This window comes from Priapulus caudatus, unplaced genomic scaffold (assembly GCF_000485595.1).
Source record: "Priapulus caudatus unplaced genomic scaffold, Priapulus_caudatus-5.0.1 Scaffold532, whole genome shotgun sequence".
Lineage (NCBI taxonomy): Eukaryota > Metazoa > Priapulida > Priapulimorpha > Priapulimorphida > Priapulidae > Priapulus > Priapulus caudatus.
Window position 1 is genome coordinate 191,695 of NW_014577593.1, and position 12,602 is coordinate 204,296.

The 12,602-nt window shown below is 41.5% G+C and overlaps 1 protein-coding gene across 1 annotated transcript; it reads right to left on the reverse strand.

Annotated features, from left to right (window-relative positions):
- Nucleotides 1–5,882: 5,882 nt before the first annotated feature.
- On the reverse strand, nt 5,883–8,975 carry LOC106811370. Its single transcript, XM_014814957.1, has one exon. It carries the CDS (start codon nt 8,973–8,975, stop codon nt 5,883–5,885), a length of 3,093 nt encoding a protein of 1,030 aa, XP_014670443.1.
- Between the last annotated feature and the right edge of the window lie 3,627 nt (nt 8,976–12,602).

Below are 12,602 nucleotides of genomic sequence, written 5' to 3' on the forward strand. Positions count from 1 at the left end.
ACGCAGTTGAGGCGCGGTGAGCGTCGTTCGAACGCAATGCGATCTGATTGGTCGCAATAAAGACGCAGTGAACGCAGTCCAAGCGTGATGCGGGCGTGGTGTTGAGCGTGGTGAAAGCTTGTTGAGCGCAATGAGATCGGGGTAAAGACGCACTTAGATCGTAGTATCGACGTAATTAGATCGTAGTATCGACGCTGGGCCCGGCTGGGGCCGCGCTCTCAACCACCCTTGCCACGCTCGGGCAATTTTTTGGGGCGTGGGGCGATCGTGATGAGCGTATAGCTCTGATGTGAATGGGCCTTAATATGCCGGACCGTACCTCGGCTACTCCACTAACGAGTCTAGGGAGTCGCCTACGCCTACTCCCTAACCATAACCCTAACCCTAACTCTAACTCTAACTCTAACCCTAACCCTAACCATATAAACCGGAACGTACCCTGGTAACTATCTGATATGGTTAGGGTTAGGATTAGGGTTAGGGAGTAGGCGTAGGCGACTCCCTAGACTCGTTATTGGAGTAGGCCAGGTACGGTCCGGCATATTAGATAGTACTATACCGGACCGTACCCAGGGTACGTTTCGGCAGTACCCTAGAGGACATATATAATATATAGACCCTCTCAGCGTAAGTAAACAGGAAATCTATATACAGTAAAACTCGCATAAGTCGGCACTTTTGGGACCAGCACATATACCAGTCCGTACATAACCTGGGTACGTTACTGTTTTAGCGCATGCGCAATATCTCACCAGAGGAGTTATATTTTGTGATGAAAACGCATTTAGTGTAGTCAGGGGCTATCTCAACATAGGTTTCTGTGATAAATTCTTATTAGTAGACCCGTGTTTATAGTTAGGAGAGCGCCCTAGCCTGTAGGGGGCAAAACTCCTACTTTATTCCCGCCCGCCCTTTCATTTGTCTCCATTGTCGCATGCTCAGCCTCCGTCTCCTTCCACCGCCCCTCGAATGTCTTCCCTGCCACCGTCCCTCAGTTACCCACCCCTCTCTTCCTCAGCAAGCTATTTTACGTACTTTTCCTTTGACCGTACCGTACTGCACGTCTAATACGCAGCGGGGTCCTTACATGTAAGGTCTTTCTCCTATTTATTAAATGATGTCTGCTGATGGAATGTTATCATGTAAATCTATGCTAAGATAACTCCTCTTCATATTAAATGCATAATCTTTGCAAAATACGATTTCTCCCGGGAGATATTGCGCATGTGCGCGCACCGTGTTAGACGTGCAGCGCCGTCTGAAGCAAACATTATAATATAGCTTGCTGGGTGAACGAGGGGATTGGAGACTGAGGAAAGGCGGCAGGGAAGATAGCTGGGGGCGGTACAGGGGAGGCAAGGGGAAGGACGCGCGGGCGTAAAGTAGGTGTTTTGTACCCTACATGATAGGGCGCTCTCCTAATTATAAACACAGGTCTACTGATAAAGGTTTATTATGGAAATCTATGCTGAGATACCCCCTAACCATTTTAAATGCATATTCATCACAAAATATAACTCCTCTGGTGAGATATTGCGCATGCGCTAAGACACTAACGTAGCCAGATTGTGTACTGGCTGGTATAAGCAGCTGGGACCTTACATGCAAGGTCATCCTTCTAGTTCTTAAATGATGTCTACTGATGGAATGTTATCATATAAATCTTTGCTAGTATAACTCCTCTTTATTTTATCTCAATAATCTTTGCAAAATACGATTTCTCTCTGGAGATATTGCGCATGCGCGCACCGTGTTAGGCGTGCAGTGCCGTCTTAGGCAAACTTCATAATATTATTTGCTGAGAGGTAGAGGGGATGGGAGACTGAGGAGAGGCGGTAGGGAAGATAGCTGGGGGCGGTAGAAAAAGAATGAGGCTGAGCGAAGGACAGGGGAGGCAAGGGGAAGGACACGAGAACATAAAGTAGGTGTTTTGTACCATACATGCTATAGGGCGCTCTCCTAATTATAAACACAGGTCTACTGATAAAAATTTATTAGGAAAATCTATGCTAAAATATCCCCTAACCATTTTAAATGTATATTCATCCCAAAATATAACTCCTCTGGTGAGATATTGCATGCGCATGCGCTAACACACTAACGTAGCCAGATTGTGTACTGGCTGGTATGCGCATCGATGACCGTACATGCAAGGTCTTCCTCCTACTTCTTATATTATGTCAACTGATGGAACGTTATCATATAAATCTATTTTAGGATAACCCCACTTTATTTTCAATGCATAATCTTTGCAAAATACGATTACTCTCGGGATATATTGCGCATGCGCGCGCACCGTGTTAGGCGTGCAGTGCCGTCTGAGGAAAACTTCATAATATTATTTGCTGAGAGGTAGAGGGGATGGAAGACTGAGGAAAGGCGGCAGGAAAGATAGCTGGGGCGGTAGAAGAAGAAGGAGGCTGAGCGAGGGACAGGGAAGGCAAGGGGAAGGACGCAAGGGCATAAAGTAGGTGTTTTGTACCCTACATGCTAGGGCGCTGTCCTAATTATAAACACATGTCTACTGATAAATGTTTATTAGGGGAAATCTATGCTGAGATATCCCCTAACCATTTTAAATGCACATTCGTCACAAAATATAACTCCTCTGGTGAGATATTGCGCATGCGCTAACACACTAGTTAACGTAGCCAGATTGTGTACTGGCTGGTGTACGGCAACTATACGCAGCGCAGGCGACAGATATCGACATCCGCGAGTGCTGCACTGGCGCTTGTCTTGTTTTCCCTATTTAATGCTATATCTATGCCTATGGGTAATTAATACGATCGGCATCTACCATAGTAACTTGTTTTAGCATTACTAAAATACGTAAACAAAAAGAAATATTTTCGGTTGCGGAAAGGTTATTGTCGGAGTGAGCTGACGGGGGCTGAAGGTCACAAGCGGGGGACGAGGTGGCCTAGGGCCACACTTGCAGCACACTTATTTACATTGTGGTCCTTGTTTTGCTATGCCTTGAATCTAACTGTTGGTTGTTTGGTTGACTGCCATAACCCATAACACTTCTATCAGCACTAAATATTGAAATATACAAATTTGTAGTTTTAACCGGTCATACAATGGTACATTCTCATAAGACGATACAAACTTTTCTTATGCTTAATTGTAACCGAATTCTTTTAGCGAAAATCATACTCCTCTGCCTCTAATGTTTCTATCTTTTCCATCAGATATTTCTTAACACTATAATTAAAACTAGAATAAACAGAATTTGTTCTAACTTGCTGTGGTAGAGAGTTTCAAGCTTCAATTGCAGTATAAGTATAAGAGTTTTTCCCACTGCTTCCCACCCTCGGTTTAAAAATAGACATCTCACCTTCCCTTGTATTGAAACTATGGACCTCTGACGTTAACATGAAACCTTCTGTCGGCCTTCCTTCCGTCTCCCACCCCTCTCCCTCAGCAAGCTATATTACGTACTTTTATTTAGACCGTACTGCAAGCCTGAAATGGTGCTCGCGCATGCGCAATATCTCCCGAGAATAATAATATTTTGCAAAATTTATGAATTTTATGAAGACAAAGCAGACCTTGTATGTAAAGACCCCGTTGCATATACCATTTAGTACATAACCTGGGTATAGTATCTATGATCAGCGCATACGCAATATCTCACCAGAGGAGTTTTATTTTGTGATGAAAATGCATAAAATTGAGTTTGTTTTTAGGGGATATCTCAGCATCGATTTCTGTAATAAATTCTTATTGTTAGACTTGAATATGAGGGTGAGTCCGAAATGAAATGTTGTAAAATGCATTGATGTTGTCAAAAGTGCATTCTCAGTTGTACTTCATAATAGAGATCTATAAATAAACTATACTATTTATATATAAATTTATAATTATATTTATAAATAAGTTCGGAAACTCAAGTTTGATCGATGATATCGCTCTTGTTCCTGCACTATTATCATTGCAATTGGTATCATTGGAAAGCCTGTTTATTTTCCTTCACAAATTAATTGGGAGATGTGCATCGCCCATATAGTCCAGGAAATACCTGACATCACTATTGAAGGCTAAACAATGTACTGTTATATAATGTTCTTGCCATGCCGAGTATGTTTGAAAAAATTTGCAGTTTAAAGTCTCCTGATACAAATATGCCAATGTACAAAAATTATTCTAATTCTAATTTCGTAATATATGGCAATTGATAATAATGAGATAAAGATGCATGTACATAGTATTTGTTATTGTAGTCTACAAATTAACCATTTGGCAATCCGAATGAGAAATCCTCATGCAAGATGAACATTTATACATATTATTATAGCGGCCATATTGGATTTATGCAAATTAGGGCAGCCATATTGCATTTTCGCATGATAGGGAGTGATTCATTTTTATTCGAATATAGGTAAATGCATTCTCCATGCCAACAATCATCATAATAGTACTTTCATTTACTCAAATATATCCTTGGATAGCAGAAATATTGCAAAATAATGGAAATTGGCCGCCATTTTGGATTTATGGTAATTATAGCGGCCATATTGCATTTTTGCATGTCAGGGAGTGACCCATTCGCATTCTAATATAGCTAAATGCATTGCCCATGCCAATAATAATTAAAATAGAACTTTAAATTACTGAAATATGTCTTTGGATAGCAGAGATATTGCAAAATAATGAAAATTGGCGGCCATTTTCGATTTATGCAAATTATGCAAATTTGCGTGGGAGGATTTCTTAGGACTTTTAGGATAGTGTTCTTTGGTCATCACAGAAATTCCCTGTGAAAAAAAAAATTCTGTTGCTTTTTTTTTAAGGTTGGCTGCAAACATGACCTAGATTGCCTGGACTAATAGGAATTAATCGCCCCTACTTCGCAAATATCACATGAAGCACTTGCCATTGTAGACGCCACTCAATTATTAAAATGCATTGTTTATCTTTTAGAATGGTGTCGATCGATCCACGTATAGTGGTTCTGTAAAATCTTTTATTTTCACCCGGTAGGATACTGTTCGGTGGAAGTTTAACTGATTAAGTCTGATTTGTTTGGCTGGCTAGTGGTATAGGTATAAATCATTCAAGTTCCACACAGTTTCAGCAACAAGAGCAAGATCATTCTTTGCTAGACGATCAAGATAATGAAGATGAAGCATACAGATTGTTGGCATGATTAATGGTGAATGTTGTCACCGCGATCTGTCGACCAGTTCTTAATTTTTAGGAGTATTAATTTTATCAATTTTTTCAATTTTGATTAATTTGAATAGAAAAAAAACTCAATAATATAACATACTAGCAATACCCGCGCTCCGCGCGTAGGGGTTTTATTGAAGATGGTTTGTATGAAGTATAGAATGGAAAAGTGAAAGTGACGATACCTTTATACATTGTTCATACAGGACTGAAATTTTTTCAAGGACTTTTCAAGGATATTTTATTTGGAATTCAAGGACATTTTATCCGACATTTTATCGGAATTCATACACAGAACAAAACATACCTGGATTAATTTAATAACCCCATTCTTAATCACTGCATGTCACCTCTAAAACTGACCTGGATGACATTAATAAACCGTTCTAAACACTGTCACTTCTACAACATACCTTGATTTACTGACTGACTGTAATTTGTGATCATCATTTAACTGTCTATCGTGTCTATAGATTTTTAAACTCATTTAACAAAATTGTTATTGAGGTTTGCACATTATTGATGGTACAACATTTCTTTTTATTACAGGCAAGGATTCTTTGTAAAAATTCAAGGACATTTTTCATAAAATTCAAGGACATTTTCATGAAATTCTTGAAAGCACTTTTCATGCACAAAATCAACATTTACTAAATTGAAGTACTTTTGAAGGACTCCCCTCAAATTCAAGGACTGTGCGAACCATGTTATAGGACTTCCTTGTAAACAATATTGTTTGTCACAGTTTTGTTGTTGAAGACTCCTTGCGTTGGCGACTGGAGGACCTGGACAAAGATATCCTGAAAACGGCGTGCTCTTGAGAAGGCAACATAGAGTTGGCCATGACTAAACACTGACTGTGGAAGAAAGATGCCAACTTTGTTGAAAGTTTGTCCCTGTGCTTTGTTTATTGTCATGCAGTAGCTAGCTCGTATAGGAAATTGTGTTCTTTCAAGGATGAAAGGTAGGTTGGCATCAGAAGGTGCTAGTTTTATGCGTGGTATCAGCACTAATTGACCCTTACTGGATCCTGTTATAATTTCCGCATCGATGACATGATTATGTAGGTGGCGCACTAACAGTCTGGTACCATTACACAATCCTCTTTTGACATCCAAGTTTCTCAAGAGCATGACAATTGATTCTTGCTTTAGTAGCAGGCGGTGTGGAGGCATGCCGGTGGGAGTGATGGAATTTAAGAATTCCAGGGGATACTGTTGAGCTTCCTTTTCATCTACACAAATGGCACGATCTGCACTTGTATAGAGTTTAGGTGTACCGGGTAGTCTTTCAATGACAGAGTCATTGATCCGTAGTGAAGAGTCATTTGTTGGGGTCAAAATGACTGTGGTGGCTAAATTTCTTGGTTGCGTAAGGTCTGAGAAAATTTGATCGACAATATTTGTGTGCTGACTGACTATGTTGCATTCTGGTGGAATTTGTATTGTATTCTGAATGTTAGTGTCTGCGTGGAGTTGACCATTTCCGAGATGCAGGAGCCAGCTGGCAAAGGTCTGTTCGCTCTGAAGGGCTCTCATGTTTTTGGTGAGGTGGTGGAGTGTCAAATGAGGCCAGAGAGGTGAACGTTTTAAGCAGTTTTCGATGACAACTGCAGGTGGTTTCTTTGGGATAACTGGAAGTACTTGTCTGAAGTCTCCACCAAGGACAAAGATTTTCCCACCAAATGGTATGTCAATGTCAGCTATATCCCTCAGCATTTTATCTATGGCTGTCAGAGCATTAGACGGAATCATCGAAGCTTCATCAATGATAAATAGGGTGACGGAACGAAGGAAGTCGGCATGATTTGAATTTGGCTTGACATTACTGACACTTGTGTCTAGGATGGGTACAGGCAATTTGAATAGATTGTGTACTGTACGACCGTCTGTCAACAATGTAGCTGCAATACCTGTCCATGCAGTTGCGGCAACCAGTTGTCTCTCGCTATGGCAGTAGGAAATGAGGGTGTTATAGCACAGTGTCTTTCCGGTGCCCCCTGGCCCATCCAGAAAATACGCTCTGCATTTAGGGGTAGCTGCTGTTTGGATGTCATGTAGGTCTTGGATGACTGCCTGCACGAAACTGTGTTGGTCGTCATTGAGTTTGGCGATTAGTTCCTGTGCTTGTTGTGGGCTGACATTGAACTGTGGGGTATCGTTTGTGATGATTTCTTGTGTATCCATCAGTGGTAGGTTAAAATCAGAGCATTTCATACTGGCCTGACGTAATATGGAGTCTATATGGAGCAGGGCCTTCTGTTCAGCTGCTGTGGGTGACAGGTGGTGAAGGTCAGTGTAATCTTCAGTCATCGCCACTTTATGCGAATCCCACAGTGTTGACGCATGCGTAGGCAGACAGTACATGCATATCGTGGCAAACAGGGCTCGGAGTTGACTGGGCATCTGAAACCGAGAGGCCTCTTTCAAGGCGTAGTCCCATTCTTTGTCATCAGTTAGGAGATGGCGTTGTATGCATGCTTCCTTGAATGTTGGAAGAACTTGGTCGTCTATGGTCCTCAAGTGTTCAAAACTTGTTGCACCTGTAACGTGGTGCAAAAGTATACGTAGGCAGTATTTTTCTGTGTCCTTGGGGCTGACGGAGTAGATACGTGGGAGTATCTTGTCTCCTCTTTGTTTTCTAGGTGTCCATTGATGTGTTTGGTTTTGCCAAACGAAGTGATTCGGGAGCTGTGTATACAGGTAAGGCGTCGGGTTGCGCGAGTTTATTGTGAAATAAGCCGTTAGCATTGTGTCATGAGCTGATGCTGCAAGCATGGCAGATTCGTGGTTTCCTTTTTCAAAGTAAACATGCTGTTGGTTTGGGAGGTGGATGGCAAGACGGTACACAGTGTGGGACTGTTGGTGCATGTGGAATTCGGATAGTCTCCAAAAGGCCTCTGGTGCACTGACATATCTTGTATCCAAAAAAGTGTGGACTTCGTCATGTGTGAGCTCATCTGTCTGAGTTATTCTGACATTTGCGCAGTCGTGGCCTTTGTACACGTATTTGAATAAATATTTGACGGACTTGATTGACGTACATGCCTCTACATTGATGTGGGCATAGAATTTCTTCGTGAGATATGGGTTGTAAGGCACTATCCACCTGTTATCTATTTCATGTCGCCCAACGATTATGGTTCGTCCGTTGTCTCGACGTCTGTACAGTGGGTAACCGTTGACTGCCAGGGCTGTGCTATCTTGGAAGGCTTTGGGGTAGTCCTTTGAACACTTGTTATCTACCATGTATGGGGAAGCGTGGTTGAATGAGCCGCAAGGTCCATGAACCATCGTGCTCTTGACGATATTGTACAGGTGTGGTTCGCTTTGTTGATCTGGGATTTCGGCTGATATTACACTGTCAATATCGGCCGGTTCTTTCAGTTTGCTTCCTTCTGCCAATATAAGTAAGAGGTGGCAGTGGGGAAGGCCACGTTTTTGAAATTCAATGACGTATATGTAAGCGATTGGCACTCCAAGGACATGCTTGTTTCTGATGTCATCTAGTAGTTCTGCCAGGTGTAGTTTAAAGACACGGCTGACAATGTCTGGTCGGTGTTCTGGTCTTTGGTTGGGCAGAAGTGAATCTAAAATGTCTTTACACGTCGGATTGCATGTAAATGTTATGAACAGGTCTGGGCGCCCATGCTTTGAAACTATCGCCATTGCGTCTTGGAAGTTCTGCTGCATGGCTCTGGGTGACCCTTGAAAGGATGATGGCAGAATTACTAATTTTCTTGGTGTAAGGTTGTGTTCTGTTGCTTGCAAAGCCAAGTGATCCATAAGACCTTGGTACATTTCTACTCGAAGATTCTTCTGGTTGTTTCGAATCCAAGAAAATCGACTTGATTCGGTACGTACATATGCATCAACAACGTACTGTTGAAAAAGTTTGCCGCCATAAAAGATAGGATTGAAAGCTGAGCGAGCTGATAAGCGATGGCAGTAGAACTGCAGACAGGTAACTTTCGATCGTTTTGGTGTTGCCCGTTCAGTTGTGTGTTGCATATCATACTGCCATCCCAGGGTTCCTGAAGGGAAAAATATTGGATACACCATAGGGTCGATGTTGGATGACATGTAGGAGATGTTTTGTGGGGGGGTGACCTTTAGGATGTATTAGAATGTCTCGCTGGGCAGGTGGTGCGCCATCGGGTGAAACGAATACTGCTGCTACTTCATCCATTCTAACAGGATCGTTGTACCGCCGTTGGTCGTGACCACGCATGATGTTCATGGATACAGTTGGAATTGGGGTGTTGTTCTGTCTGGCTATTTCGGTTTGTTCTCTTTCGACTTGTTCCATGTTCTTGTAAGCTGCAGCATAGGGATTTAGTGGATGAATGACGTTCGTGATAATTGTCATGACATCTTCACGGCAATTAGTGTTTTGGGACTGTTGCAGCCTTGTTTGTATGGCCTCACCGGCTTCCATGATATAAAGCTGGCTGTAAGAGGGTGCTGTGTTGGTAGGTGGATGTAGGCATCCAGCTCTGTGGTAAATTTGTGCATGTAAGCGAAACGTGTATGGACCATGTCCTGGAGGTGGCACAATACTTCCACCAAAGGATGCAAATGAAACAGCACTGTTGTATTGTCTTATGTTCTGCATGAAATTGCGAGAAATGGTGTCATTATTTTGAAACAGCTGACGTAGCTGCAAGGGATATGGTGGTAGTGGTGGAAGTGTTACTTTACCGTTATGGCAACAGTTGAAGGATTCTTTTCGAAAGCGTAGGGCACTGCAAAATTGACAAAGGATGTGCATGGGGCCAATTGTGAATGTGTGAATTTCTGGATGTAGTCTGCATCCAATTAAGTGCTGTGTTAATGGGGTAAGTCGGTGTTCTCGGATAGTTGTTGCAGCAGCTGGTTGCTATTGGTTGTCTGTGTTTGCCAGGTCATTTCGACGGATTTCTCGGCGAAGTCTTTCATCGTCTCTTTTCTTTTTTCGACTCAGTTGACCTTCCAAAGTAGATGTTCTTTTGCGTGCAGGCGGCATCTTTCTGTTATATGTAGTTGCAGGGCTGCAATGTATCATTAAGGAGGGCTTTAGGTAGGGTGAAACCGGGCATTTAGATAGTCGTCATCACTGAACAACGGAAATGCAAAGAAATGAAATGGGGAATTTATATTTGTTAGAAACAACAGATTTGGCAAGATGAGCAGTAACATTATTGGGTCAGCAGTAACAACAGATTTATGGATTGTCTCTTGATAGGTCAACAAAAAACTTATATAGAACTTATATAAACTTACATAACTTATAAACTTATAAACAGAACTTATATAACACTTATATAAAGTTATATAACAGAACTTATAAACTTATATAACTTTGGGTGTTGAATGTTATCTGAATACATTTTGTACAGTCTGCATTTTCTATTGAGTATCACTGTTGGGCAAAGCCTTTAAGGCATCAGCCTCGGGGATTTGGTCCTCAGCACTGTCAACCACTGCTTCTTTGTTGCTGTCATGAGAGGAGGCATTGCCCTGAGACGGGGAGTCATCTTCGGCCTCTAGGAAATGGGTCTGGGAATCCATGAATTGACTCAATGTAGTGTCATCAAGATTACAGTCATCAAGATTATTAAACAAAGATTGAGTGGAGTCATTTGGATCGTGGGTGGAAGTCCTCGCACTACTGGGTGGTTTCTTTGTTGATGTACTTGCATGTGCAGCAGTTGCTTTGGAGTGATATTCCAGTTTCTCGACCTTTTTCTTCAAATTTTGCTTTGCCACGTGGAGGAAGTTGACCTCCTTTTTCAGAAATTTCAGTTCATTAAGTATGGCCCCTAGTTTGAAGTTAATGTTGTTTCTCACACCAGGAAATCTCTGCAAGGCTACAGAACTTTTTTGATCCTGGAGATTTACCTGTAGTGTAGACAAATCTCTCTCGCTGGAGTCTTGTAGTGTTTCACACTGTTTGATGATGTTATCAACCTTCTCAGGGGCAGTAACAATTTTAGATGCCATCTGAAAAATTGTAAAAGAAGTGAATAAGTGCATGAATTTTTAAAATTTAGAAATGAGACAGGGAAGTATGGAGTAACTTGGCGCATAAATGGTTGAATTCTAAAACCTCTAGCATTGCTACTGCTGGGTGCTACTGTACATCCGTAATACATTTATCATGTATGCTGAAAGAGAGCAGATGCTGAACTCATGGAATTTGTATAGTAATGATTAGAATACAGCACCGCTTCTCAGAAGATTGAGGGGTTACAGGAAACGTCAAAAATGGTAATATCATTTTATGCAACATTTCCTGAGACATCTCTTCCAAGTTATACCTATTGTTATGCTTTCACTGGAAAGCTAACTGAATAGTTTTACTGGTAAGAATTTTTTTGGAATTACATGGGCCACTGGTTTGCCGACTAATACGGCCAATAGATTGACTAATGATAGATTAAACATTTCCATTAGTTCACTTACCGGTTGATGACTTTTAAGTCACACAAAAATCGCAACTTGTGATAGGGAACAAATGCCGTCATGTGCTTCCGGTCGCACTGGAGCGCCGCGTAGCGCTAAGACTGGGAACCAGTTTACTGCCAAAGTAAGTAAGTAAGTATGAATCCGGGTTGCCAAAAAAACGCTTGCACAACGCACACACACTGGCGAAAGTTCATGCTATTTGAACGGATAATAAAGTCGTCATGACTGCTACAACCTCGGTGAAACTCCATAACAGTGAGGGGGAATGGGGGGGGGGTACATTCCCACTTTCCCAGCAAAAAAACACCCCATATCCCAGTTCCCAGTAAAATAAAATTCCAATTCCCAGTTCCCAGGAAATTATGTATAGACATGTTTCAGGAAACTCAGTAGTTTAGGTTTTGAAACACTACATAAATACTAATATGTACATATACTACATAAATCTTCTGGCTAAAAAGAAATCTTTTTTTTTTAATTAAAAATATTAGCTCAGAAATTGAAATCGCGACGAATTGACACAATTTTCCCAGATCCCAGCCAGACAATTTTAGAGGGTCTTTCCCACGTCCGATTTATCTGACATTTCCCAGTTCCCAGGTAATTAAAATGGCGAATCCTGCGTCCCCCCATCATAACAAAATTTCACTGGAAAGCTAACTGAATAGTTTACTGGTAAGAATTTTTTTGGAATTACATGGGACATAGACCTGGGGGACATGGACCCTATCAGCGCCACTGGGTGCTGCATAGTGGAGCATGAGACTTACCTGGTTGTCGGGAGATTGGCTGTCGAGTGATAAATATGGTCTGAATGGTTTCCTCTGAAACTGAAAAATGAAGGAAATCACTATCAGCGCATTTACATAGTATACTTACCGAATTTTTATTTTATTTTCAATGAAATAGGAGGAGGTTTCAAGGAAATTCAATGGTGGTAATTTGTATATGTATATTTGTATATTTTCAATGGTGGTATAT

Excerpts from the sequence above, each read along its gene's own strand:
- LOC106811370 (XM_014814957.1), bottom strand. The coding sequence starts at position 8,975 with ATGTACCAAGGTCTTATGGATCACTTGGCTTTGCAAGCAACAGAACAC.